The sequence below is a fragment of the Gallus gallus genome, chromosome 16 (genome assembly GCF_016699485.2).
Source record: "Gallus gallus isolate bGalGal1 chromosome 16, bGalGal1.mat.broiler.GRCg7b, whole genome shotgun sequence".
Lineage (NCBI taxonomy): Eukaryota > Metazoa > Chordata > Aves > Galliformes > Phasianidae > Gallus > Gallus gallus.
In genome coordinates this window covers 1,325,650-1,351,947 of record NC_052547.1, presented here as the reverse complement: position 1 = coordinate 1,351,947, position 26,298 = coordinate 1,325,650, and the positions used below count along the sequence as shown (strand labels likewise).

At 55.9% G+C, this 26,298-nt stretch overlaps 5 protein-coding genes across 12 annotated transcripts in view; 1 reads left to right on the top strand and 4 right to left on the bottom strand.

Annotated features, from left to right (window-relative positions):
- Positions 1-2,783: 2,783 nt before the first annotated feature.
- LOC124417242 (class I histocompatibility antigen, F10 alpha chain-like) lies at positions 2,784-25,051 on the bottom strand. 3 transcript variants are annotated; one of them, XM_040648683.2, is made up of 8 exons: positions 24,859-25,051; positions 5,193-5,453; positions 4,672-4,947; positions 4,304-4,576; positions 4,122-4,223; positions 3,975-4,007; positions 3,784-3,816; positions 2,784-3,598 (listed from the first exon to the last, which is right to left on the bottom strand). In XM_040648683.2, the coding sequence occupies exons 1-8, from the start codon at positions 25,034-25,036 to the stop codon at positions 3,579-3,581; spliced, it is 1,176 nt and encodes a 391-aa protein (XP_040504617.2). In that variant the 5' UTR covers positions 25,037-25,051; the 3' UTR covers positions 2,784-3,578. The 3 variants fall into 3 exon arrangements, with proteins under 3 accessions (XP_040504617.2, XP_046757493.1, XP_025001897.2); XM_046901537.1 differs by lacking the exon at positions 24,859-25,051 and adding an exon at positions 5,817-5,850 and having other exon boundaries at positions 2,784-3,816; positions 4,116-4,223; XM_025146129.3 differs by lacking the exon at positions 24,859-25,051 and adding an exon at positions 5,580-5,796 and having other exon boundaries at positions 2,784-3,816.
- Positions 10,093-24,080, top strand: LOC121106934 (class I histocompatibility antigen, F10 alpha chain-like). Its single transcript, XM_040648790.2, is given in 9 exon segments — positions 10,093-10,316; positions 15,792-21,268; positions 21,395-21,655; positions 21,911-22,087; positions 22,090-22,185; positions 22,281-22,553; positions 22,637-22,738; positions 22,861-22,893; positions 23,056-24,080. Coding segments are annotated over 8 exon segments (1,047 nt in total). The 5' UTR covers positions 10,093-10,316; positions 15,792-21,189; the 3' UTR covers positions 23,082-24,080.
- LOC124417246 (C-type lectin domain family 2 member E-like) lies at positions 11,118-13,771 on the bottom strand. The gene is made up of 7 exons (XM_046901577.1): positions 13,703-13,771; positions 12,844-12,974; positions 12,592-12,749; positions 12,402-12,506; positions 11,923-12,104; positions 11,552-11,658; positions 11,118-11,328 (listed from the first exon to the last, which is right to left on the bottom strand). Exons 1-7 carry the CDS (start codon positions 13,769-13,771, stop codon positions 11,187-11,189), a joined length of 894 nt encoding a protein of 297 aa, XP_046757533.1. The 3' UTR covers positions 11,118-11,186.
- LOC121106474 (C-type lectin domain family 2 member I-like) lies at positions 13,416-16,160 on the bottom strand. 3 transcript variants are annotated; one of them, XM_040648864.2, is made up of 8 exons: positions 16,135-16,160; positions 15,798-15,879; positions 15,550-15,704; positions 15,360-15,464; positions 14,889-15,070; positions 14,518-14,624; positions 13,703-14,294; positions 13,416-13,629 (listed from the first exon to the last, which is right to left on the bottom strand). In XM_040648864.2, the coding sequence occupies exons 3-7, from the start codon at positions 15,632-15,634 to the stop codon at positions 14,153-14,155; spliced, it is 621 nt and encodes a 206-aa protein (XP_040504798.1). In that variant the 5' UTR covers positions 15,635-15,704; positions 15,798-15,879; positions 16,135-16,160; the 3' UTR covers positions 13,416-13,629; positions 13,703-14,152. The 3 variants fall into 3 exon arrangements, with proteins under 3 accessions (XP_040504798.1, XP_046757558.1, XP_046757559.1); XM_046901602.1 differs by lacking the exons at positions 15,798-15,879; positions 16,135-16,160 and having other exon boundaries at positions 14,889-14,972; positions 15,550-15,634; XM_046901603.1 differs by lacking the exons at positions 14,889-15,070; positions 15,798-15,879; positions 16,135-16,160 and having other exon boundaries at positions 15,550-15,634.
- LOC124417251 (C-type lectin domain family 2 member E-like) overlaps positions 16,380-26,298 on the bottom strand; it is a 63,500-nt gene continuing 53,581 nt past the window's right edge. Inside the window, exons 1-10 of one of the 4 annotated variants that reach the window (XM_046901601.1) lie at positions 20,034-20,178; positions 19,893-19,962; positions 19,099-19,800; positions 18,762-18,892; positions 18,514-18,668; positions 18,324-18,428; positions 17,853-18,034; positions 17,482-17,588; positions 17,072-17,258; positions 16,380-16,836 (exon numbers count right to left, since the gene is read on the bottom strand). In XM_046901601.1, the coding sequence (XP_046757557.1) occupies positions 17,117-17,258; positions 17,482-17,588; positions 17,853-18,034; positions 18,324-18,428; positions 18,514-18,668; positions 18,762-18,892; positions 19,099-19,101 (825 nt within the window). In that variant the 5' untranslated portion in view covers positions 19,102-19,800; positions 19,893-19,962; positions 20,034-20,178 and the 3' untranslated portion in view covers positions 16,380-16,836; positions 17,072-17,116. Of the gene's footprint in view, positions 16,837-16,929; positions 17,259-17,481; positions 17,589-17,852; positions 18,035-18,323; positions 18,429-18,513; positions 18,669-18,761; positions 18,893-19,098; positions 19,801-19,892; positions 19,963-20,033; positions 20,179-26,298 lie in introns of those variants that run through there. The other 3 variants (XR_006931618.1, XR_006931619.1, XR_006931620.1) reach the window with 3 other exon arrangements.

The following is a 26,298-nucleotide window of genomic DNA, read 5'->3' as shown; positions in this document are numbered from 1 at the left end:
GGGGTGCGACTTCATTCAGGCCACGGTAGTCTACTGTCAGCCTCCGTTCTCCACTGGCTTTACGCACTGGCCATATGGGGCTGTTAAAAGGCAAGTGCTTTATGCTGATCAGTCCTTGACTCTCTAGCTGACAAAGTAACATATGAATGGGGAGCAAGGAGTCCCTGTTGGTGCAGTGCTGCCGTCTGTGCACTGCTTTTGTGGCAATCGGTACCTGCTGCTCTTTTACTTGCAGCAACCCCACAACAGACGGATCTTCTGACAGGCCAGGCAAAACAGACAGCTGCTGAATGTTGTCTGTATCTACAGCAGCTATTCCAAAGGCCCAGCGATACCCCTTGGGATCCTTGAAATGCCCCCTTCTGAGGGAATCGATACCCAGCGTGCATGGAGCCCCTGGGCCAGTCACAATAGGGTGTTTTTGCCAGCCTTTACCAGTGAGGCTTATTTCGGCCTCCAACACAGTCAGTTCTTGAGAGCCCCCAGCCACTCCAGAAATATGGATTGATTCTGTCCCTTCATGACTTGAGGGCATTGGAGTGGACTGTGCACCGGTATCCACCAGAGCCTTATATTTCTGTGGTTCTGATGTGCCAGGCCATCGGATCTGCGCAGTCCAATAAACTCTGTTATCCCTCTCCCTCCCTGACTGAGGGCAGGGCCCCTCTATTCATTACCTGTGGGAACTGGAACAACTACACCGCTGGTTGATTAGTTCTGTAATTCTCTCACCCGTGCTCACAGAACAGGAGTAGTGTGGTCATGCCACTTCCTCATGTCTTCTCTGTGGTCACTGAGGTGACGCCAAGAGGCAATACGCAATGCAATCCTACAATGTTCCTCATTTGAGCAGGAAAGAATTTGCCTTCAGTAGCTGAGATTTTTGATGATGCGGGTGAGGAGAAGGGTCCATCCCCTTTAACTAAGTGGATTTTCATTAGCTTGATCAGTTCTTTCATTAGGCCCCTTTGCTTATCCTGATCTTCATCAAACGTTTCTGATACTTCTACAGGTTCGTCATGATTTATCAATAGAGACACTTGTTCTTGTACTTCATCCAGTCTTTGCTCATTCTGAGATGGCTGAAATGGAAGCGTGTGTTGGGGGTAGATCTGGTGCTGTTCTTGTGAGTTTCTGCCATATATCAGGCATTGTTCTCACTCTCTGCGGATCATGACCTTGGCGTGGATCGTTAGGAGCAAAATTAGGGTCATACACCATTCCCACCACAGCTATGTCCCTCAAATACTGGATACCTTTTTCAGCTGTATCCCACTTCTTCATCACAGGCTTCAGACTGTCTCTGACGGAATGTCTTTCCCTGACGGCTACTAACATTCGTTCCCAGAGGGTGGTGGCTCCATCCAAACATCTACTAATCCCTCTCTCAATAGATGAGTCTTTGGCAATGCCTCCTAGTTGGCGGGCTTCGTTACCATCCAGAGACAAGCTACTGGCCCCGCCGTCCCAACAGCGAAGCAACCAGGTGACAAGGGTTTTGTTCGGATGCCGTGTAAACTCTTTCCTTGAGCCTTGGATTTCAGTCATCTTCAGAGGTCGGCAAACAGAAATAGAGACTTCCTCTTCACCACTCGCCTCTCCGTGTCTCTTGGTTTTTGCTTTTGCCTTTCGTGGCTCTGAGGAGGCCCCCTGGCCTGGATCTTCCTCTACCTCCTCCTCCGCTGCTGCTGCTTCTTTTTTCCATTCCAGACACATGGACACCCACTTCCATTTCTTGCCTTCCACAGGGGCAGCTGACACTGCTACTGGTGTCTCCTGTGACTGATCAGATTCGTCTTCAAGATTTCCCCCTTTGGCTTCAACCTCTGCTCGGAAACTCTCTCTCTCAAGAAGAGTATTACATAGAGCACGGTAAGCACAAGCCAAGCCCCAAATAAGCCGTACCTCCTTCGATCTATCTGAGCCGCACCATCCCTGACTCAAATACTGGCTTAATTTCCTGGGATCCCACAGGTGTACAAGAGTGGAGTGCCATGACATTGCGGGTCCCTACGCTTCTAAGATTTCTCCTAAACCTCTCCATATTCCCTGCCAGTCAGCATTCTCTGGTTTTGGAGGAGACTTCTTCCACATAACACAAATGGAGAAGAATACATTCCAGGAGATTGATAACATGCACGTGAGTATGAGCTCTAGCTCGGCAGTTGAAAAAATGTGTGACAAACTGAGAAGAAAGCCTGGAAACTGCTTTGAAAGTGTCAAACTTAAAATGATACCACATTGCATAAAGGTACCAGGCAGGTGTCTCCATCAGGGCCCTTATTTGGTTATATATGAACACAATTCCACAGCACGAAATCATGATGTTAATTATAGGCCAATAATATCCCAAGATCATGATTGTCCTTCATCCCTTATACAATGCTCCTGCAATAAAGAGCAGACTCATAGCTGGTAGCTGCTAAAATGGGGGAAAAACAACAACAACAACAACTACTGGGTACAGTGTCCGGAGTTCGGCAGACTGCCCAGACCATAATCTCATCTATGAAGGTCACACTAGCACTGCCTTGCAGTCTGGCAGTCTCCGGCTTAAAGAAATCCTTTCTTTTCTCTGTTAGCGTTAAAAGCTTCAGATTGCCCGCATTCTCCACCAAAAGCTGTCACGGACTTATCTAGCTCAATCTAGATCAGTCTATGCCCGTGACAGGGGGGCAGTGGGCCTGTGGGCCCCCTGGCACCCAAGAATGGGAAGGGAAAGGGGACAGGGGAATGGGAGCTGGGCTCAGAGAGGGAAAAAGAACAGAGCAGTGGCAACAATCTCAGGTGGAAACATTATTTTACTAACCGTGATATTGGAATGCAAGATAACACAATATAATACAATCGAATTGAAAGTACGGGTTATAAATAAGATAAAATAAGAGAAAGCTTCCAAAACCGAAAGGTCTGCTTGAATGAAGGCGCACAGCTCGGAAGCACACCCAGCACTCTGCGTGGCTGCCGGAGAGAGAGTGTGAGCCTGATCACGCAACTCATATCCCGTGATTTCAGTGCCGTATCTTCCCTCTCTGACCGTGAGGTCCTCTGGGATACGCAGTTCTTCTTCTCTTTTGAGAAGCAGGTATCTGGAAGGTTGTCAGTACACAGAACCGGACTATTAACCCTGTAATTACCCGGGCTGTCCATGATGCTATGATGTGGAATACCAATGGCAAAATTACAAAACCATGCCAGCTTGGCTCAAAGCCTGGTCAGCAGCACCCATCCAAGGCATGAGCTGCCCAACAAGGTTTTGAAGCTATTGGCTGACTACAATGAGCACAGCGCTGAGAGCTGCTTTTCACAAAGAAAGCTGCTGAACAAAGTTGAGACTGGGGCGTTCCGACCTGGGTACAATTGGCACAGGCACCAGCTAAGATAATCCTATGATAATCCTGGTAGGAGACAGCCTAGCACAGGGCAGAACCCATGTGCTAACTGTTGGAAACAGTGTGTGAGCAGGGGAGCACACACTGCGTCAGCCCGAGGAGATGCAGGAAGTTGAGCAAGCGGAGATACACACACCCACAAACTCCAAACACATGCATGCAGGGCTGGCTGAAGCAGCACAGCACTCAGATGGAAGGTTCACTTCCTGTGGGGGTGAGAAGAGATGGTATCATGTGGGGCCACATCCCCATCCTGACTTACCACCCTGGGGGTTCTCCAGGGAGTGTTGGACCCAGTATTGCCCCGGCCGTGGGTCCAACGGGGGAGTGCAGGGAACTGGGACCGCTCCAACCACAGGGACCCCTCCTGAGCCCCCGTTCCACACTATACCTGTGGCCGAGCCGCTGGATTCCCCATCGTGGCCTGCAAGGGAGGGAGAGCAGTGAGCCCTGGCTCTGTGCTCGCTGTGGGGCATGGAGCATCATGCCACCATCACCACTGTGACCCCAAAAGCAACGAGGGGCCCCAGAGTGCCCTGACCCCATGCACTGGCGGGGGACAGTTCTGCCCTTGGCACTCACCTGGTGCTGCTTCGTAACCCTTCTTCTCCTTCCCTACAGATAGAAAGAAGTGTGAACATTAAGCTCATGTCAGAACATGGGCATTCCCAAGGGGGTCCAGGCCCCTTCTGCAGCTCCCGCTTTCTCCCCCCAGCTCACTACCTTTACCTGACTTGCTCTTCCACACCACCAATCCAACGACCGCAGCGATGACAGCCACGATGGCGACGACCACCCCGACCACAACGGGGAGCAGGTTGGGCTGCGGCTCTGGGGGAGAGCGCCGTTGTCAGTAAACAAAGGGGCGGCCCCCGAATCCCAACCCCACGTGCCCCATGCTGCCAGCTCACCCCATGAGAAGAGGCCAGGCTGGGGCAGGCTGGCGTGCTCCACGCGGCACCGGTACTTGTCCCCATCCTCCGGCAGCACATCAATGGCAGCCGAAGTGTGGTAGGTGCCATCGCTGTTGGGCACGACGCCCCCCCAGTGGGTCTCCTGGTCCCGGACCATGCCGTCCTTCATCCAGCTGATGGCGATGGGCCGCGGGTAGAAGCCGTGAGCGCGGCATGACAAAGTCAGGATCCCGTTGGCCTCCTTCCCCCACACGCGCACCTCGGGCTGCACTGCAGGTGGGTGATGTTGTGGGCCGGGCTGAGCACCCCACACTGAGCCCCTGCCCCACACCCAGCCCAGCCCCACGTCCCCCTCCCATCCTCACCTCTCCTTTTCAGTGCCGCCTTCCCATGCTCCAGGTATCTCCTCAAGTTCTGAACGCAGACAGTCCCCAGCTCATGCTTCCATCTCTCAGCATACGTCCCTTCTGTCTCCCATCGCCTCTTGGTGATTTCAGCCACTGGATCCGCCGCGGTGAACGTCATCGTGTCCATATCAAAGGCAATGTGGTCCCTCCCATCAAATGCATACTGATCGTACCCTCGGATGCTGCCGTCCTCCAGGATGTCACAGCCAAACATCTTCTGCAGTGTGTGAGACCCTGAGACACAGCCAGGGCAGGGGCTGAAGGGCTTCTTGGGCTGTGGGGCACCGTGAGTGCCATGGGGCTGGGGTGGGGTGGGTGGGCGCAGGAGCAGGGCAGCCCAGGGACAGTGCCACCACACATGGACGGCCCAGCACAGCTGGGCGTGGGGCACGGCCAGACCTCAGTGGGGCTGGCGGACACGCTCGGCACACAGAGCTCCTGTCCCAGACGCATCGCGCTGCAGCTTCCCCCACACTCACCTCCACTTTTGTTGAAGCGTTCCGGCAGACTGCCCAGGCCCCTGTCAAAATCCCGCTCACCGCCCCGGGCCTTCTGGGTCTGCGCAGCCCAGTGCTCCCGGTCCTCCTGCGGCAGCTTCTCCACGATGGGGTGCACCCACCGGCTCTTACTGTCGTACTTCCCAAAGAGGTCGCCATCCACGTACCCGACGATCACGAACCGCGGCATCCCGGGGCCGGGATCCGTCATCCCGGTCAGGAAGTAGCGCAGGGAGTGCGACCCTGCGGGGACAGACGGCGTCGGAGCCGTGAGCCGCGGGTGGGGGTCCCGCGGACGCAGCCCCGGCGTCGGGGAGCGGGGAGCCGCGGGTCCCGGTGCCGGGGGCAGCCCGATCCCGCAGTACACACCGCACACCGCCGCGCCCAGGGCGCCAAGCAGCAGCAGCAGCAGCAGCAGCAGCAGCAGCAGCAGCAGCAGCAGCAGCAGCAGCAGCAGCAGCAGCAGCAGCAGCAGCAGCAGCCGCAGCAGCAGCAGCAGCAGCCGCAGCCGCAGCCGCAGCCGCAGCCGCAGCCCCAGTCCCAGCACCACCACCTCGCTCGGACCCATCGCACCGCTCCGCTCTGCGGAGACCCCAGGCTCCGCACCGCTTCATAAATGGTACCTCCGCTCCTCCCGGCCAATGGAGTCCGTGAGCGCGGGTGACGTCACCGGGCGCCAGGCAGATCTCGCTCGTGAGGGTTGTCAAAAGTGAAAGCGAAAGTTCGGAGGACAGGAGGGGACGAGCGGGTCCCTGTGGCGACCCCGGGAATGAAGGGAAGAAGGGAAGGAGCCGTCCGCCAGAGCGCGGTCGAGGGCCGCGATGGGAGCACCACCAGTGTGGGGCACGCGGAACGCTCCTCCCAGCAAGGATAGGTTGGGTGCAGAGAGGCACAGAGACCCCAAGGGTGGGAAGGATCACCATTGATCCCCACCCGACAGGGAATGATCCCGAGGGCAGCGGCTACAAGCATCACCTCAGCTCTGCTAAACCCCCCACAATTCAGGAGGTAACAGTTAGAGACCTGCTACTCCAACTGGACTGCCACAAGTCCATGGGACCGGATGAGATTCACCCGAGAGTGCTGAGAGAACTGGCAGACGTGATAGCCGAGCCGCTTTCCATCATCTATCAGTGTTCCTTGTTGACGGGTGAGGTCCCAGAAGTCTGGAGGCTTGCCAATGTGAATCCCATCTACAAGAAGGGCTGCAGGGAGGATCCGGCGAACTACAGGCCTGTTAGCCTGACCTCGGTGCCGGGGAAGATTATGGAGCAGATTGTCTTGAGGGAGATCACGCGGCACATGCAGGTCAACCGGGGGATCAGGCCTAGCCAGCATGGGTTCACGAAGGGCAGGTCCTGCTTGACCAACCTGATCTCCTTCTATGATCCAGTGACCCGTCTGCTGGATGAGGGAAAGGCTGTTGATGTGGTCTACCTAGACTTCAGCAAAGCCTTTGACACTGTCTCGCACAGTATTCTCCTCCAGAAGCTGGCAGATCGTGGCTTGGACAGATACATTCTTCGCTGGGTAAGGAACTGGCTGGAGGGCCGGGCCCAGAGAGTGGTGGTGAATGGAGTTAAATCCAGCTGGCGACCGGTCACGAGTGGTGTTCCCCAGGGGTCGGTGCTGGGGCCTGTCCTCTTTAATATCTTTATTGATGACCTGGATGAGGGCATTGAGTGCACCCTCAGTAAGTTTGCAGATGACACCAAGCTAGCTGGAAGTGTTGATCTGCCTGAGGGTAGCGAGGCCTTACAGAGGGATCTGGATAGGTTGGATAGCTGGGCTGAAGCCAATGGGATGGGATTCAACAAGACCAAATGCCGGGTCCTGCACTTTGGCCACAATAACCCCAGGCAATGCGACAGGCTTGGGGCAGAGTGGCTGGAAGACTGTGTAGAGGAAATGGACCTGGGGGTGTTGATAGACGCTAGACTGAACATGAGCCAGCAGTGTGCCCAGGGGGCCAAGAAGGCCAATGGCATCCTGGCTTGTATCAGAAACAGTGTGGCCAGCAGGAACAGGGAAGTAATTATCCCCCTGTACTCAGCACTGGTGAGGCCGCACCTCGAGTACTGTGTCCAGTTTTGGGCCCTTCACTGCAAGAAAGACATCGAGGCCCTGGAGCGTGTCCAGAGGAGGGCAACAAAGCTGGTGAGGGCTCTGGAGCACAGGCCTTATGAGAAGCGGCTGAAGGAGCTGGGGTTGTTCAGTCTAGAGAAGAGGAGGCTCAGGGGAGACCTTATTGCTCTCTATAACTATCAGAAGGGAGGCTGTAGTGAGCTGGGGGTCAGCCTCTTCTGTCATGTGACTAGTGATAGGACTAGAGGGAATGGCTTCAAGCTGCACCGGGAAGATTCAGGCTGGACGTTAGGAAATACTACTTCTCTGAAAGGGTGGTCAGGCACTGGAATGGGCTGCCCAGAGAGGTGGTGGAGTCACCGAGCCTGGTGGTGTTTAAAGAGCGTTTGGATGGTGTGTTAAGGGACATGGTTTAGCGAGAACCATTGATGTAGGGCAAATGGTTGGACAGGATGATCCTGTGGGTCTTTTCCAACCTTAGCGATTCTAGGATTCTATGATTCTATGAGCACGTGACTGCCTGGAGCGGACGGGGGCTGGAGCCACCCTTTCTGTCTCAGTGATGCCTCTGGGAGCACAGTGCTGTCTGAGTCTGCGCAGGCTCCCTTTCCCCCCACCCTTTCCTCCTGCAGCACAAGGATGAACGCTGCATTCCTCAGCTCACCCCTTTCTCCAAACTGTTACTGGGAGGGGTGAGTTCATTTCTCTCTGATATCTTTCCCTACAGCACCTATTTCTCAAATAAAGGCCGTGTCACCGCCTTTGTTTGCTCTACACCACGTTCACCCAAAACTTCTCAAGGCTTCAGCCCCGTGGCTCGGTGAAGCTCCCTGCCACGCACAGCCCTTCCCTCAGAGACTTTTTTTTTTACACAGAAAGTGGAGAAATTTAGGTTAGATGTAAGAGGGTAATGTTTTACTCAAAGGTGAGGTCCCAGCACAGGCTGCCAGGAGAAGCCGTGGATAACCCCCCTCCAGGAGCATCCCAGGACAGGCTGGATGAGACCCTGAGCAGCCTGATCTGGTGGGGGACAAGCAGCCCACAGCAGGGGGCTGGAACCACATGGGCCTGAAGGACCCCTTCAGCTTCAGCTTCAGCCATTCTATGATTCTGTAACTCTTTCCAGGCACGGGAGACCTCAACTGCACGTTGTGTGTGTGCTGGGAGAGGGCCAAATAACAGCATTTTACAGCCAGGAAAATAAAGACAAAATCACCTCTCCAATGTCCTGCTGATCACTTGATAGAATCATAGAATCACCAGGGTTGGAGAAGACCTACAAGATCATCCAGTCCAACCCCTTCTCTTCTGTGCTGTTTTTCAATCAAGACCCTAAAAACACATCCTGATGTTCTGTACCACAGGAAAATTTGGGAAAACAGGGGGAGTTTGACCCCTGCTTTCCCATGTATGAAACAAAGAAAGAATAAGAAGCGACTATACCGTATCCCAAGAGAGAAACTGAAGCATTTTGTTTGTTGTCAATTTCATCACACAGGCAGGAGGTGCAATAGAGGAAGGGAAGCAGATTGCTCACCCCTTTCAGAACACTCCACGATCGCAGGGGAAAACTCCGCCAAGGAGGGATCCCCAACCAGAAATCCTCACCCAGTGGCTGTCAGCTCTTCTGTGGGGTCTAAGAGGAGTGCAGCCAGGCTCAAACCCTTCCTGCTGCACAGCTGCATCGCCTTCACCTCCGCTGCCAGTGCTGAGCGGTCCTTTCCCAGGTGATCCATGAGAGGGTCAGGCTGGGACTCAGCAGTTCCCATGCAGACAGCGATGCTATGGGGCAGTGACACTACTGGGCAACGTTATGGGGTAGAGACACAATGGAGTGGTGCAGCTACGGGGCAGTGAGGCTTTGGGGCAGTGATGCTATGGGGCGGTGCTGCTATGGGGCAGTGAGGCTTTGGGGCAGTGCTGCTATGGGGCAGTGAGGCTTTGGGGCGGTGCTGCTATGGGGCAGTGATGCTATGGGGCAGTGAGGCTTTGGGGCGGTGATGCTATGGGGCGGTGATGCTATGGGGCGGTGATGCTATGGGGCAGTGTGGCTTTGGGGCGGTGCTGCTATGGGGCAGTGAGGCTTTGGGGCGGTGCTGCTATGGGGCAGTGAGGCTTTGGGGCGGTGCTGCTATGGGGCAGTGAGGCTTTGGGGCGGTGCTGCTATGGGGCGGTGCTGCTATGGGGCGGCTGCCACAGTGGGAAAGAACAGCACGGTGGAAAGGCGATACAGGAGAGGAATGGCAAAGGGACAAACAGGAAAGGAAGGCTCAGCGGTCTGCGAACATCTCGGCTCACGGGGAGATACCCCCCCAGGGAGGGATCTCCACGCACAGAGCCTTCCCAGCCGCTCTCAGCCCTTCCATGAGGTCTCAGAGCAGTGCGGGCAGGCTCCGCCCCTCCCGCTCACACCGCTGCACCGCCTCCAGCTGTGCCGCCAGGGCTGCCCGCTCCTTTCCCAGGTGCTCCATCGCTGGGTCAAGCCGGGACTCGGCAGCTCCCATTGGGGCACGAAGAGGCCGAGGCGGCCGACGGCAAACGGCGACCGTCCCGCGGGAACCGCGAGACACGGGAGAGGATCTCAGCCGTCGGCCGGGCGGCGCTTCGCCCACGGGGACAGCGGGCAGCAACCGCGGGAAACGCGGCCCGGTGCGTCCGCAGGCCGTGAAGCAGCGCAGGAAGCGCAGGGACACGGCGGGGAACGAGCCCGGCGCTCCGCTGTGGGACGCCTTCACGGCCCGCCGCGGCGCCCGGTGATGACATCACATCCGGCCTGGAGCGGAAGCGCAGTGTGGACGGGCGTGGAAGGGGAGGGGGCTGATGGAGAAAGAATGGCGGTGCTTCCGTGCCTGGGGCAGCGCTCCCGTCCCGTCCCTCAGCGCTGCGGGAAGCGATGGCAGCGGCTGCAATAGAGCACGCTTTGCTTACTGCAAACTCCGCGTCTTTACGATGGGCAGCGGCTTGGCAGGATGGGCAGAGAAAGAAATCGAAGGAGTCCCGAAGGCGTGTGACTCCCTGAAGGTATTGGCCAGTGCAGATCCCGGGAAGGTTGTGGCTGTGCAGAGGCCTCTTCTGCACGGAGGCACTGGGTGAGCTGCCAGCAGCTTCCATTGCTGCCCGGCTAACCGCGACCTGAAGTCATGGGCTGTACCTGAAGGGGGCCTCCAGGAAAGCTGGGATGGGGCTGTTTTGTAAGGGCGTGGAGCGACAGGAGGAGGGGGCTTTAGAGTGGAAGAGGGTGGATTTAGACAGTGGAGCAGGTTGTGGATGCCCCCGCCCTGTGAGCAGCCTGGTGTGGTGGGAGGTGTCCCTGCCTCCAGCCGGGGATGGAAGTGAATGGTCTGAAAGGTCCCTTCCAACCCAAACCATTCTATGGTTCTTTGTAAACTGCAGGGAATTGCAGAGGAGAATGGCTTTAAGAAGCCAATAGCACTAGAGATGCAGTGTGCATTTCAGAGAGCACCTTCGTGCAGTGAGGTCAGAGCGTGCCTGAAACAATACGGCCCGGACAGAGAGTGGCTCAGAATGATGACAGAATCATAGAGGCACAGGGCTGGAAAGGACCTACAGGATCATCCCATCCAACTGTCCTCCTATCACCATCACCACCGCTGAGCTCCTCAGCCTCATCTCGTAGCACCTCATCCACAATGTCAGTGGTTTATGGGCTGGTTCGGCCCGGTTCCGTGAGTAGCGGGGCAGAGGGACCCACAGATCTGCACCCCAGAAAAGGAGAACAGGGAAAAGGATAGCGAGATGGGCCCAAAAACAACACGGCAGCAATGATCTGAGGAGAAACAAAGTAATTGACTAGAAACGACATCGGGCTGCAAGATAATACACTGTAATACAACAGCAGCACTGGCACAAGGTTGGTGGTGATGGGATCTCTCATTGTGGGTGCACCTTTTGCTTCCAGAGGACATAGTGGTCAGCTCTGCTGCAGACCCAGTGCTTGTGTAGGTGGCACAGGGATGAGCTGATCCTGTCCCCGTTCAGGTATGCACATCGACCTCCACCTCGCAGCTCAAACCTGTGCCCAAGAGGGAGGAGAATGGGAAAGGTGCCCCGATGCACTGAGAAAAGCTGGGGCTGCCTCTTCTGGGGAAGGAAGGGCAGAAAGGGCTCATGGTGGAGCACCAAGCCTGAGCCTGGCGGGCCACGGTAAACCACGGCTGTGGCACCAGGAGAAGGTCCCCATCCCAAAGAGAGCCCGTGGGAAGTCATGGCCTGGACAGCTGGACAGACAGACTGACCAGTTGGTGAAGGCTGTGCCATCGCTCCATGTCCACTGGGCGTCCTCTTCTTCCCTGTGAAGCCCGATCCAACAGTTTGCCGGGCCCTGGAAGCGCATCATGAGATCCTTTAAAGGAAGAGAGTGTTGAATGTCAGGAGGTTTTAGCATCTGTCCCACCCACATCTCAGGCTCCAGCAGGCTGCAAGGCGCTGCATTCTGCTGCATGGAAGAAGCTTGTTTGTGCTTCCATGGCACAAGAGCTGCCCCCGGAGGTGCACATCTTGGGATGTCCCCCAGATGGATGCGGGAGGGGGTGGGGCAGTAACGTGCTGCTGTCCCTCCCCAGCCTGGTGCCTTCCCCAGAGCTTTGGGCTCGTGTCTTCATCTCACCATCTCATCTTCACTGTCTATAGAGGCCAGGGAAGCTCCGTGGGCATTGCAGTGCTCCCTGCTGCTGTTCCAATCATTCTCCTCCTTCGAAAAATAATAGCATTTCCCCTGGAATCCGACCCAGGCGTTGGGGCACGCGTGGGCAAAGTCTGGGAAAGGTGGCACAGGGACCTGCCGACATGCTGAAATGAGGAATTGGACAAATGTGAGGCAAAGGGCAGGAAATGTGAATTTCTCTCACCTCCCTCCAACAGAGGTGGGGGATGTGCTGCACTGTGACGTGCTGCAGCCCCGGGGACAGTCACAGAGGTTAAGAAGGTTGAGCAGAGCGTGGTGTAGGGCACCGAATGGCTGCCCCACAGCACGTGGGAGCAGGGCTGTGCTTGGGGAGCGCATCCATGTGCTGGAAACGCCAAATCCCTGCTCTGTACCCAAACCTGAAACATCCTCTCACCATGGGGACACTTCTTGCCACTCACCGGTCGATATCACCACCAGCACGAGGCTGAGGGTTCCCAGTGCTGCACACACAGTAATGAGCTGCACACGGGATCTCCTCCTTCCCGCCCCATGGCACCAGGAACCTGGGAAGCAGCGAGCGGGTGGGGACACGCCCTTCTACTCCTGTTCTCCCCCATGCCCTCCTTCCTGCTCAGTCCCCACCATTACCCCATTGGTCTCCTTCTCCACTCTGCCCAAGGGGCTCCGTTACTGCTTTGTGCTCTGAAAATGTTTCCTGTTGGTCTCCTTCTCCAATAGTGGGTGTGGAAGTATTGGACTCCAGCAGCGATATCTGCACATCCTCTTCTGGGAGCTGGGGGTCAGAACTGGAGGGCAGACGTTGGTAGAAGTGGTTTTCCTTTTTATGTTTCCCTTTTTTTCCACGCATTCCACTCTTTTGTTCCCCATCCCCAGCCTTACCTTGTTGGGATCCTTCTCCTCTGGTGTGCTGGGGGTTCTGGTGCTGCTTTGTGCTCTGAGAAATGGTTCAGTCGTTCTCCCTCTGCAGGCGTGGAAACCTTGTGCTTCAGTACTGGTATTTGCACAGACTGCTGTGGGGTGGACAGTTAGGATGGGGGGGATAGAAGAAAGGACTGAAGGAGGGGCTCGGGAGGATTAGAAAGCGGGGAGGAAAAGGAGAGAGAAAGGGGAGTGGAAAGAAGGAAAGAAGGAAAGAGAGAGGAGCAGGAAGGAGTTCAGTGCAGTGTGAAATGTGAAGACGTGAGAAGCCAAAGATGGTGTTGGTACCATTCAGCTGAGCAGCGTGTGCAGGCAGAGGATCCGTCTGAGGAAGCCAAACCACGCCGAAAGATCATTCCTTTGGTCATGCTACATCTTTCAAAGTTCCCTTTGTTTGGTTCACACGGTTGGTGGGAGGTCCTTTGCAGTACAGAGCCCAACCCACACAGCTGTGCTTGGCTCTGAGCCATCATGGGGGGAAAGGAGAACCCGCACCTGTTGGTTATACCCAAGGAATTGATCCGGACACTATCTCTGATCAAAGCAGGTTTTATTCACCACTGCAATGCCGGCTGTCCCGCATACAGCAGCGCACACAGAAAGCAGTGTTATGTCTCTTATGCCCAGCACCACGGTGAAGCCCTTTGCTCCCTGGGCCCTCCTCGCCCACCTTGGAGCTCGGGCTGATGTTTGCAGCTTTGTGAGAAACACGCTCCAGGTCTACAATTTCGAATCAGGCCGAGATCTCTGTGAAGAGCAGTTTGTCCATGATTGCAACAACGGGCGCACGCCCCCTACTGCCAAGGGAGAAATTGCGCACCTGATCAGTGAAATCCACTCCGTTTTCTCCCCTGGGTCCAACACAGGCAAAGCCTCTCCTGGCACTCATTGGTTGAGCATCTCAGGCTCACAATGGTCCGAAGCTGTTGCTCCATTATGTTTCCATACAATGTCTGTTAGCAACCCATTGTCTTTGGGTATGTTCTGTACCTTTTAGGGAGACAGGAGGACAACATTTCCAACAGTCTGCACACTCCTTCTGTCCTGTGCTAGGCTCTCCCCTACCCTATAGAATTTCCTTACCTGGTGCCTGTGCCAATTCTACCCAGGAGGGAATGCCCCAGTCTCAACTTTACTCTGTTCAGCAGCTTTCTCTGTGAAAAGCAACTTCACCTACACTACATACAGAGATACTGGAAATTTCCACTGCAAAAACACAGTGTACCTCTCACACATGTCTGACCGGGTCCTGACATGGTGGTGGGGTCTCTCATTGTGGGTGCGCCTTTTGCTTCCAGAGGACGTAGTGGTCAGCTCTGCTGCAGACCCAGTGCTTGTGTAGGTGGCACAGGGATGAGCTGATCCTGTCCCCGTTCAGGTACGCACATCGGCCTCCACCTCTCAGCTCAAACCTGTGCCCAAGAGGGAGGAGAATGGGAAAGCTGCCCCGATGCGCTGAGAAAAGCTGGGGCTGCCTCTCCTGGGGAAGGAAGGGCAGAAAGGGCTCATGGTGGAGCACCAAGCCTGAGCCTGGCGGGCCACGGTAAACCACGGCTGTGGCACCAGGAGAAGATCCCCATCCCAAAGAGAGCCCGTGGGAAGTCATGGCCTGGACAGCTGGACAGACAGACTGACCAGTTGGTGAAGGCTGTGCCATCGCTCCATGTCCACTGGGCGTCCTCTTCTTCCCTGTGCAGCCCGATCCAACAGTTTGCCGGGCCCTGGAAGCGCATCATGAAATCCTTTAAAGGAAGAGAGTGTTGAATGTCAGGAGGTTTTAGCATGTGTCCCACCCACATCTCAGGCTCCAGCAGGCTGCAAGGCGCTGCGTTCTGCTGCATGGAAGAAGCTTGTTTGTGCTTCCATGGCACAAGAGCTGCCCCCGGAGGTGCACATCTCAGGATGTCCCCCAGGTGGATGCGGGAGGGGTTAGGGCAGTAATGTGCCGCTGTCCCTCCCCAGCCTGGTGCCTTCCCCAGAGCTTTGGGCTCATGTCCCCATCTCACCATCTCATCTTCACTGCCTATGGTGGCCAGGGAAGCTCCGTGGGCATTGCAGTGCTCCCTGCTGCTGTTCCAATCATTCTCCCCCTTCAAAAAATAACAGCATTTCCCCTGGAATCCGACCCAGGCGTTGGGGCACACGTGGGCAAAGCCTGGGAAAGGTGGGATGGGGGCCCGCCAACACACTGAAAATGAGGAATTGAACAAATGTGGGGCAAGGAGCAGGACATCTGCATTTCTCTCACCTCCCTCCGACCGCGGTGGGAGATGAGGCCACAGCACGTCACAGTGCAGCCCGGGGGCGGTTAGAAAAGTTGAGCAGAGCATGGTGTAGGGCACCACGTGGCTGCCCCATAGCACGTGGGAGCAAGGCTGTGCTTGGGGAGCGCATCCATGTGCTGGAAACCCCAAATCCCTGCTCTGTACCCAAACCCGAGGCATCCTCTCACCGTGGGGACGCTTGGTGGCACTCACCGGTCAATATCACCACCAGCACGAGGATGAGTGCTCCCAGCGCTGCATGCACGGCAGTGAGCTGCACACAGGATGTCCTTCTTCCCATCCCATGGCACGAGGAACCTGGGAAGCAGCGAGCGGGTGGGGGCACATCCTTCTACTCCTGTTCTCCCCCATGCTCTCCTTCCTGCTCAGTCCCCACCATTACCCCATTGGAGTCCTCCACTCTGCCCAAGAGGCTCCGGTGCTGCTTGGTGCTCTAAAAATGTTTCCTGTTGGTCTCCTTCTCCCATAGCGGGTGTGGAAGTATTGGACTCCAGCAGCGATATCTGCACATCCTCTTCTGGGAGCTGGGGGTCAGAACTGGAGGGCAGATGTTGGTAGAAGTGGTTTTCCTCTTTATGTTTCCCTTTTTTCCACCCAGTCCGCTCTTTTGTTCCCCATCCCCAGCCTTACCCTGTTGGGATCCTTCTCCTCTGGTGTGCTGGGGGTTCTGGTGCTGCTTTGTGCTCTGACGAATGGTTCAGTCGTTCTCCCTCTGCAGGCGTGGAAACCTTGTGCTTCAGTATTGGTGTTTGCACAGACTGCTGTGGGGTGGACAGTTAGGATGGGGGGGATAGAAGAAAGGACTGAAGGAGGGGCTCGGGAGGATTAGAAAGGTGGGAGAAAAAGGAGAGAGAAAGGGGAGTGGAAAGTGGAAATAAGGCAAGATGGAGGAGCAAGAGAAGCAGGAAGGAGTTCAGTGCAGTTTGACATGTGAAGACATGCGAGAAGCCAAAGATGGTGTTGGTACCATTCAGCTGAGCAGCGTGTGCAGGCAGAGGATCTGTCTGGGGAAGCCAAACCACGCCTACAGAGCATTCCTGTGGACATGCTACATCTTTCAAAGTTCATTTTGTTTGGTTCACACAGTTGGTGGGAGGTCCTTTGCAGTACAGAGCCCAACCCACACAGCTGTGCTTGGCTCTGAGCCATCATGGGGGGAAAGGAGAACCCGCACCTGTTGGTTATACCCAAGGAATTCATCAGGACACTATCTCTGATCAAAGCGGGCTTTATTCACCACTGCAATGCCGGCTGTCCCGCATACAGCAGCGCACACAGAAAGCAGTGTTATGTCTCTTATGCCCAGCACCACGGTGAAGCCCTTTGCTCCCTGGGCCCTCCTCGCCCACCTTGGAGCTCGGGCTGATGTTTGCAGCTTTGTGAGAAACACGCTCCAGGTCTACAATTTCGAATCAGGCCGAGATCTCTGTGAAGAGCAGTTTGTCCATGATTGCAACAACGGGCGCACGCCCCCTACTGCCAAGGCAGAAATTGCGCACCTGATCAGTGAAATCCACTCCGTTTTCTCCCCTGGGTCCCACACAGGCAAAGCCTCTCCTGGCACTCATTGGTTGAGCATCTCAGGCTCACAATGGTCCGAAGCTGTTGCTCCATTATGTTTCCATACAATGTCTGTTAGCAACCCATTGTCTTTGGGTATGTTCTGTACCTTTTAGGGAGACAGGAGGACAACATTTCCAACAGTCTGCACACTCCTTCTGTCCTGTGCTAGGCTCTCCCCTACCCTATAGAATTTCCTTACCTGGTGCCTGTGCCAATTCTACCCAGGAGGGAATGCCCCAGTCTCAACTTTACTCTGTTCAGCAGCTTTCTCTGTGAAAAGCAACTTCACCTACACTGCCTACAGAGATACTGGAAATTTCCACTGCAAAAACACAGTGTACCTCTCACACATGTCTGACCGGGTCCTGACATGGTGGTGGGGTCTCTCATTGTGGGTGCGCCTTTTGCTTCCAGAGGACGTAGTGGTCAGCTCTGCTGCAGACCCAGTGCTTGTGTAGGTGGCACAGGGATGAGCTGATCCTGTCCCCGTTCAGGTACGCACATCGGCCTCCACCTCTCAGCTCAAACCTGTGCCCAAGAGGGAGGAGAATGGGAAAGCTGCCCCGATGCGCTGAGAAAAGCTGGGGCTGCCTCTCCTGGGGAAGGAAGGGCAGAAAGGGCTCATGGTGGAGCACCAAGCCTGAGCCTGGCGGGCCACGGTAAACCACGGCTGTGGCACCAGGAGAAGATCCCCATCCCAAAGAGAGCCCGTGGGAAGTCATGGCCTGGACAGCTGGACAGACAGACTGACCAGTTGGTGAAGGCTGTGCCATCGCTCCATGTCCACTGGGCGTCCTCTTCTTCCCTGTGCAGCCCGATCCAACAGTTTGCCGGGCCCTGGAAGCGCATCATGAAATCCTTTAAAGGAAGAGAGTGTTGAATGTCAGGAGGTTTTAGCATGTGTCCCACCCACATCTCAGGCTCCAGCAGGCTGCAAGGCGCTGCGTTCTGCTGCATGGAAGAAGCTTGTTTGTGCTTCCATGGCACAAGAGCTGCCCCCGGAGGTGCACATCTCAGGATGTCCCCCAGGTGGATGCGGGAGGGGTTAGGGCAGTAATGTGCCGCTGTCCCTCCCCAGCCTGGTGCCTTCCCCAGAGCTTTGGGCTCATGTCCCCATCTCACCATCTCATCTTCACTGCCTATGGTGGCCAGGGAAGCTCCGTGGGCATTGCAGTGCTCCCTGCTGCTGTTCCAATCATTCTCCCCCTTCAAAAAATAACAGCATTTCCCCTGGAATCCGACCCAGGCGTTGGGGCACACGTGGGCAAAGCCTGGGAAAGGTGGGATGGGGGCCCGCCAACACACTGAAAATGAGGAATTGAACAAATGTGGGGCAAGGAGCAGGACATCTGCATTTCTCTCACCTCCCTCCGACCGCGGTGGGAGATGAGGCCACAGCACGTCACAGTGCAGCCCGGGGGCGGTTAGAAAAGTTGAGCAGAGCATGGTGTAGGGCACCACGTGGCTGCCCCATAGCACGTGGGAGCAAGGCTGTGCTTGGGGAGCGCATCCATGTGCTGGAAACCCCAAATCCCTGCTCTGTACCCAAACCCGAGGCATCCTCTCACCGTGGGGACGCTTGGTGGCACTCACCGGTCAATATCACCACCAGCACGAGGATGAGTGCTCCCAGCGCTGCATGCACGGCAGTGAGCTGCACACAGGATGTCCTTCTTCCCATCCCATGGCACGAGGAACCTGGGAAGCAGCGAGCGGGTGGGGGCACATCCTTCTACTCCTGTTCTCCCCCATGCTCTCCTTCCTGCTCAGTCCCCACCATTACCCCATTGGAGTCCTCCACTCTGCCCAAGAGGCTCCGGTGCTGCTTGGTGCTCTAAAAATGTTTCCTGTTGGTCTCCTTCTCCCATAGCGGGTGTGGAAGTATTGGACTCCAGCAGCGATATCTGCACATCCTCTTCTGGGAGCTGGGGGTCAGAACTGGAGGGCAGATGTTGGTAGAAGTGGTTTTCCTCTTTATGTTTCCCTTTTTTCCACCCAGTCCGCTCTTTTGTTCCCCATCCCCAGCCTTACCCTGTTGGGATCCTTCTCCTCTGGTGTGCTGGGGGTTCTGGTGCTGCTTTGTGCTCTGACGAATGGTTCAGTCGTTCTCCCTCTGCAGGCGTGGAAACCTTGTGCTTCAGTATTGGTGTTTGCACAGACTGCTGTGGGGTGGACAGTTAGGATGGGGGGGATAGAAGAAAGGACTGAAGGAGGGGCTCGGGAGGATTAGAAAGGTGGGAGAAAAAGGAGAGAGAAAGGGGAGTGGAAAGTGGAAATAAGGCAAGATGGAGGAGCAAGAGAAGCAGGAAGGAGTTCAGTGCAGTTTGACATGTGAAGACATGCGAGAAGCCAAAGATGGTGTTGGTACCATTCAGCTGAGCAGCGTGTGCAGGCAGAGGATCTGTCTGGGGAAGCCAAACCACGCCTACAGAGCATTCCTGTGGACATGCTACATCTTTCAAAGTTCATTTTGTTTGGTTCACACAGTTGGTGGGAGGTCCTTTGCAGTACAGAGCCCAACCCACACAGCTGTGCTTGGCTCTGAGCCATCATGGGGGGAAAGGAGAACCCGCACCTGTTGGTTATACCCAAGGAATTCATCAGGACACTATCTCTGATCAAAGCGGGCTTTATTCACCACTGCAATGCCGGCTGTCCCGCATACAGCAGCGCACACAGAAAGCAGTGTTATGTCTCTTATGCCCAGCACCACGGTGAAGCCCTTTGCTCCCTGGGCCCTCCTCGCCCACCTTGGAGCTCGGGCTGATGTTTGCAGCTTTGTGAGAAACACGCTCCAGGTCTACAATTTCGAATCAGGCCGAGATCTCTGTGAAGAGCAGTTTGTCCATGATTGCAACAACGGGCGCACGCCCCCTACTGCCAAGGCAGAAATTGCGCACCTGATCAGTGAAATCCACTCCGTTTTCTCCCCTGGGTCCCACACAGGCAAAGCCTCTCCTGGCACTCATTGGTTGAGCATCTCAGGCTCACAATGGTCCGAAGCTGTTGCTCCATTATGTTTCCATACAATGTCTGTTAGCAACCCATTGTCTTTGGGTATGTTCTGTACCTTTTAAGGAGATAGGAGGCAACATTTTCAACAGTCTGCACACTCCTTCTGTCCTGTGCTAGGCTCTCCCCTACCCTATAGAATTTCCTTACCTGGTGCCTGTGCCAATTCTATCCAGATCGGAATGCTCAGTCTCTTCTTTACTCTGTTCAGCAGCTTTCTCTGTGAAAAGCAACTTAATCTAAACAACAGACAGAAACACTGGAAATTTCCACTGCAAAAACACAATCTACCTCTCACACATGGCTGACCGGGTCCTTTCTCCAGGTGATCTGTCAGTGGGTCAGGCCAGGACTCAGCAGTTCCCATACAGGCAGCGATGCCATGGGGCAGCTGTGCCACGACCTGTCTGGGGAGGAGAAAACATTCCACAGCGCTGCAGGAAGAGGGGGAGCAGCTGTGGTTTTCTAAGTTCTCTCCTCCTACCCAGCTGTAGTTCTGCCCATAGCAGTGGTTGGTGCACTCACTGTGGGGGGGCCTCCGCAGTACACAGCCCAACCCGCATGGCCGTGCTTGGCTCTGAGCCATCAGCTGAAAATGAGAACCCGCACCCGTTGGTGATACCCAAGTAAGGTATCAGGATGATATCTCTGATCAAAGGAGGTTTTATTCACCATTGCAATGCCGGCTGTCCCGCATGCAGCAGCACACACAGAAAGCAGCGTTACATCTTTTATACCCTGTTACCCAACGTTGATTTCTTCCTCCCATGGTTCCTCATTGGCTGAGTGCTTCAGGTTCACAAATCTTCCCGACGCTCAGCTGAACGCATCCATACCTGCTGAGCACAAATCGTTGCTATCTGAACATGGATACTGCTCATTGTTTTGCTTCTCCTCCTTCAATTCCCTATCACTCAGGGCTTGTCTGTCCAGCACCAGCAATTAGCAGTCTTCCAACATAACGAGCCCATTGATATCCCTGTCACAGTGTTTGGGAGTGGGATGTGCAACCTGTCTGTACCTCCAGGCTCAGAGCTATTCCAGACGGCTGCACAGAGCAGAACTGCAGTCTCTGTACCAATAAATGACCCCATCCACCTCATCTCTGTGACCATCAATTACTAAGTTGTGCGGGCAGCCCCGAAGCTTCCTGTTTCGAGCCATGGACTCCTCGTCCCCTCACGGCCTCTGAGCTTACGCTCTCACTTCTGACAAGCCTCGAGAGCGAGATCTGCCTGGCGCTCGGTGACGTCGCCCGCGCTCACGGTCTCCATTGGCCGGGAGGGGCGGAGACACCAATGGGGTCGCGGGGCGGGGCCTGGGGTGTCCGCGGAGTGGAGCGGTGCGGTACGGTGCAGAGAGGTGCGGTGCCGTGCCGTGCCGTGCCGTGCCGTGCCGTGCCGTGCCGTGCCGTGCCGTGCCGTGCCGTGCCGTGCGGTGCCATGCCATGCTGTGCCATGCCATGGGTCCGTGCGAGGCGGTGTTGCTGGGGCTGCTGCTGGGCGCCCTGGGCGCGGCGGCGTGCGGTGAGTGCTGCGGGATCGGGCTGCCCCCGGTACCGGGACCCGCGGCTCCTCGCTCCCCGACGCCGGGGCTGCGTCCGCGGGACCCCCACCCGCGGCTCACGGCTCCGACGCCGTCTGTCCCCGCAGGGTCGCACTCCCTGCGCTACTTCAAGACCAGGATGACGGATCCCGGCCCCGGGATGCCGCAGTTCGTGATCGTCGGGTACGTGGATGGCGAACTCCTCTGGAACTACAACAGCCTGGGCCGGACGGTGCGGCCCATCGTGGGCTGGCTGCCGCAGGAGGACCAGGAGCACTGGGATGCAGAGACCCAGAAGGCCCGGGACGTTGAGCTGCATTTCTACGAGTTCCTGGGCAGGCTGCAGGTGCACTACAATAAAAGTGGAGGTGAGCGCGGCGGCAGCTGCATTGTGATGGGGCTGGGATGGTGACTCCGTGCAGTGAGGGATCCGTGAGGCGTCCGCCAGCCCCACTGAAGTCTGGCCTTGCCCCACACCCAGCTGTGCTGGGCTGAACATGTGTGGTGGCACTGTCCCTGGGCTCCTCCGATCCTGAGCCCACCCACCCCATCCCAGCCCCACAGCACTCGTGGTGCCCCACAGCCCATGAAGCCTCTCATCCCCCACCCCTGCTGTGCCTCAGGGTCTCACACGCTGCAGAAGATGATCGGCTGTGACATCCTGGAGGACGGCAGCATCCGAGGGTACGTTCAGTATGCATTTGATGGGAGGGACTTCCTCGCCTTTGATATGGACACGATGACGTTCACCGCAGCCGATGCGGTGGCAGAAATCACCAAGAGGAGGTGGGAGGAGGAAGGGATTATACTGAGGGATGCAAGCATGAGCTGGGGACCATCTGCGTCCAGAACTTGAGGAGATACCTGGAACACGGAAAGGCAGTGCTGAAAAGGAGAGGTGAGGATGGGAGGGGGACTTGGGGCTGGGCTGGGTGTGGGGCAGGGGCTCAGTGTGGGGTGCTCAGCCTGGCCCACAACGTCACCCATCTGCAGAACGGCCTGAGGTGCGCGTGTGGGGGAAGGAGGCCGACGGGATCCTGACTTTGTCCTGCCGCGCTTATGGCTTCTACCCGCGGCCCATTGCCATCAGCTGGATGAAGGACGGCATGGTCCGGGACCAGGAGACCCACTGGGGGGGCATCGTGCCCAACAGCGATGGCACCTACCACGCCTCGGCTGCCATTGATGTGCTGCCGGAGGATGTGGACAAGTATTGGTGCCGGGTGGAGCACACCAGCCTGCCCCAGCCTGGCCTCTTCTCATGGGGTGAGCCTGGCAGCGTGGAGTGCGTGGGGTTGGGGTCTGGGGGGCCACCCTTTCCATTCCTGACAAAGCCACTCTACTCCCAGAGCCGCAGCCCAACCTGACTCCTTCTGTGGCCGGGGCAGTCGGCGCCATCGTGGCTGTCATTGCTGCTGTCGTTGGAGTCGTGGTGTGGAAGAGCAAGTCAGGTAAAGGTAGTGGGCTGGGGGGGGAAGGTGTGCTTGGGGGGGGTGGGGAACGTGCTCAGAATCCCTTAGGATTGCCCACTCTTTGACATGAGCCTGGTGCTGACACTTTTTTCTGTCTGTAGGGAAGGAGAAGAAGGGTTATGAAGCAGCAGCAGGTGAGTGCCAAGGGCAGAACTGGCAGAAGACTGCCAGTGCTTGGGGTCAGGGCACTCTGGGGCCCCTTGTTGCTTCTGGGGTCACAGTGCAGGTGGTGGCATGATGCTCTGTACTACACAGCGAGCACAGACACAGGGCTCATTGCTCTCCCTTCCTTGCAGGCCACGATGGGGAATCCAGCGTCTAAGCCATGGTTAGAGTGTGAAACCGGGACTCAGGAGGGGTCCCTGTGGTTGGAGCGGTCCCAGTTCCCTGCGCTTTTCCGTTGGGCCCACAGCTGGGACAATACTGGGCCCACCCTCCCTGGAGAACCCCCAGGGTGGTGAGTCGGGACGGGGACGTGGTCCCATATGACACCACCTCTTCTCACCCACACAGAAAGTGAACTTTCCATCTGAGTGCTGTGCTACTTCAGCCAGCCCTGCATGCATGTGTTTGGAGTTTGTGGGTGTGTGTATCTCTGTTTGCTCAACTTCCTGCATCTCCTCAGGCTGACGCAGTGTGTGCTCCCCTGCTCACACACTGTTTCCAACAGTTAGCACATGGGTTCTGCCCTGTGCTAGGCGCTCTCCTACCATGTAGGATTATCTTACCCGGTGCCTGTGCCAACTGTACTCAAGTCGGAATGCCCCAGTCTCAACTTTGTTCAGCAGCTTTCTTTGTGAAAAGCAGCTCTCAGCGCTGTGCTCATTGTAGTCAGCCATTAGCTTCAAAACCGTGTTGGGCAGCTCATGCCTTGGATGGGTGCTGCTGACCAGGCTTTGAGCCAAGCTGGCATGGTATGGTAATTTTGCCATTGGTATTCCACATCATAGCATCCTGGACAGCCCGGGTAATTACAGGGTTAATTGTCCGGTTCCGTGTACTGACAACCTTCCAGATACCTGCTTCTCGAAAGAGAAGAAGAACTGTGTATCCCAGAGGACCTCACGGTCAGAGAGGGAAGATACGGCACTGAAATCACGGGATTTGAGTTGCGTGATCAGGCTCACACTCTCTCTCTGACAGCCACGCAGAGTGCTGGGTGTGCTTCCGAGCTGTGCGCCTTCATTCAAGCAGAGCTTTCGGTTTTGGAAGCTTTCTCTTATTTTACCTGATTTATTACCCGCACTTTCAATTTGATTGTATTATATTGTGTTATCTTGCATTCCAATATCACGTTTAGTAAAATAAGTTTTCCACCTTAGATTGTTGCCACTGCTCTGTTCTTTTTCCCTCTCTGAGCCCAGCTCCCGTTCCCCTGCCCCTGTCACTTTTCCCTTCCCATTTTTGGGTGCCAGGGGGCCCACGGGCCCACTGCCGCCCCGTCACGGGCATAGACTGATCTAGATTGAGCTAGATAACTCCGTGACAGCTTTTGGTGGAGAATGCGGGCAATCTGAAGCTTTTAACGCTAACAGAGAAAAGAAAGGATTTCTTTAAGCCGGAGACTGCCAGACTGCAAGGCATTGCTAGTGTGTGACCTTCATAGATGAGATTATGGTCTGGGCAGTCTGCCGAACTCCGGACACTGTACCCAGTAGTAGTTGTTGTTTTTCCCCCCATTTTAGCAGCTACCTGTACACACTGGAACAGGTTGCCCAAGGAGGCTGTGGATGCCCCATCCCTGGAGGCATTCAGGGCCAGGCTGCATGTGGCTCTGGAAAGCCTGGTCTGGCGGTTGGCGACCGTGCACACAGCGGGGGGGTTGAAACTCGAGCTACACTGTGGTCCTTTTCAACCCAGGCTGTTGTAGTTCCAGAGGAGTTCGCCATCTACGTACCCGACGATCACGAACTGCGGCATCCCGGGGCCGGGATCCGTCATCCTGGTCTTGAAGTAGCGCAGGGAGTGCGACCCTGCGGGGACAGACGGCGTCAGAGCGGTGAGCCGCGGGTGGGGGTCCCGCGGACGCAGCCCCGGCGTCGGGGAGCGAGGAGACGCGGGTCCCGTTGCCGGGGGCAGCCCGAACCCGCAGCGCTCACCGCACGCCGCCGCGCCCAGGGCGCCCAGCAGCAGCCCCAGCAACACCGCCTTGCACGGACCCATGGCATGGCACAGCATGGCATGGCACCGCACGGCACGGCACGGCACCGCACCTCTCTGCACCGTACCGCACCGCTCAAGTCCGCGGACACCCCAGGCCCCGCCCCGCGTCCCCATTGGTGCCTCCTTTAAGCCGGAGACTGCCAGACTGCAAGGCATTGCTAGTGTGTGACCTTCATAGATGAGATTACAGTCTGGGCAGTCTGCCGAACTCCGGACACTGTACCCAGTAGTTGTTGTTGTTGTTGTTTTCCCCCCCATTTTAGCAGCTACCAGCTATGAGTCTGCTCTTTATTGCAGGAGCGTAGTATAAGGGATTAAGGACAATCATGATCTTGGGAAATTATTGGCCTATAATTAACATCATGATTTTGTGCTGTGGAATTGTGTTCATATATAACCAAATAAGGGCCCTGATGGAGACACCTGCCTGGTACCTTTATGCAATGTGGTATCATTTTAAGTTTGACACTTTCAAACCAGTTTCCAGGCTTTCTTCTCAGTTTGTCACGTGTTTTTTCAACTGCCGAGCTGGAGCTCATACTCTTGTGCATGTTATCAATCTCCTTGAATGTTTTCTTCTCCATTTGTGTTATGTGGAAGAAGTCTCCTCCAAAACCAGAGAATGCTGACTGGCAGGGAATATGGAGAGGTTTAGGAGAAATCTTAGAAGCGTGGGGACCCGCAATGTCATGGCACTCCACTCTTGAACACCTGTGGGATCCCAGGAAACGAAGCCAGTATTTGAGTCAGGGATGGTGTGGCTCAGATAGATCGAAGGAGGTACGGCTTATTTGGGGCTTGGCTTGTGCTTACCGTGCTCTATGTAATACTATTCTGGAGAGAGAGAGTTTCCAAGCAGAGGTTGAAGCCAAAGGGGGAAATCTCCAAGTCGAATCTGATCAGTCACAGGAGACACCAGTAGCAGTGTCAGCTGCCCCTGTGGAAGGCAAGAAATGGAAGTGGGTGTCCACGCGTCTGGAATGGAAAAAAGAAGCAGCAGCTGCGGAGGAGGAGGTAGAGGAAGATCCAGGCCAGGGGGCCTCCTCAGAGCCACGAAAGGCAAAAGCAAAAACCAAGGGACACGGAGAGGCGAGTGATGAAGAGGAAGTCTCTATTTCTGTTTGCCGACCTCTGAAGATGACTGAAATCCAAGGCTCAAGGAAAGAGTTTACACGGCATCCGAACAAAACCCTTGTCACCTGGTTGCTTCGCTGTTGGGACGGCGGGGCCAGTAGCATGTCTCTGGATGGTAACGAAGCCCGCCAACTCGGAGGCATTGCCAAAGACTCATCTATTGACAGAGGGATTAGTAAATGTTTGGATGGAGCCACCACCCTCTGGGAACGAATGTTAGTAGCCGTCAGGGAAAGGCATCC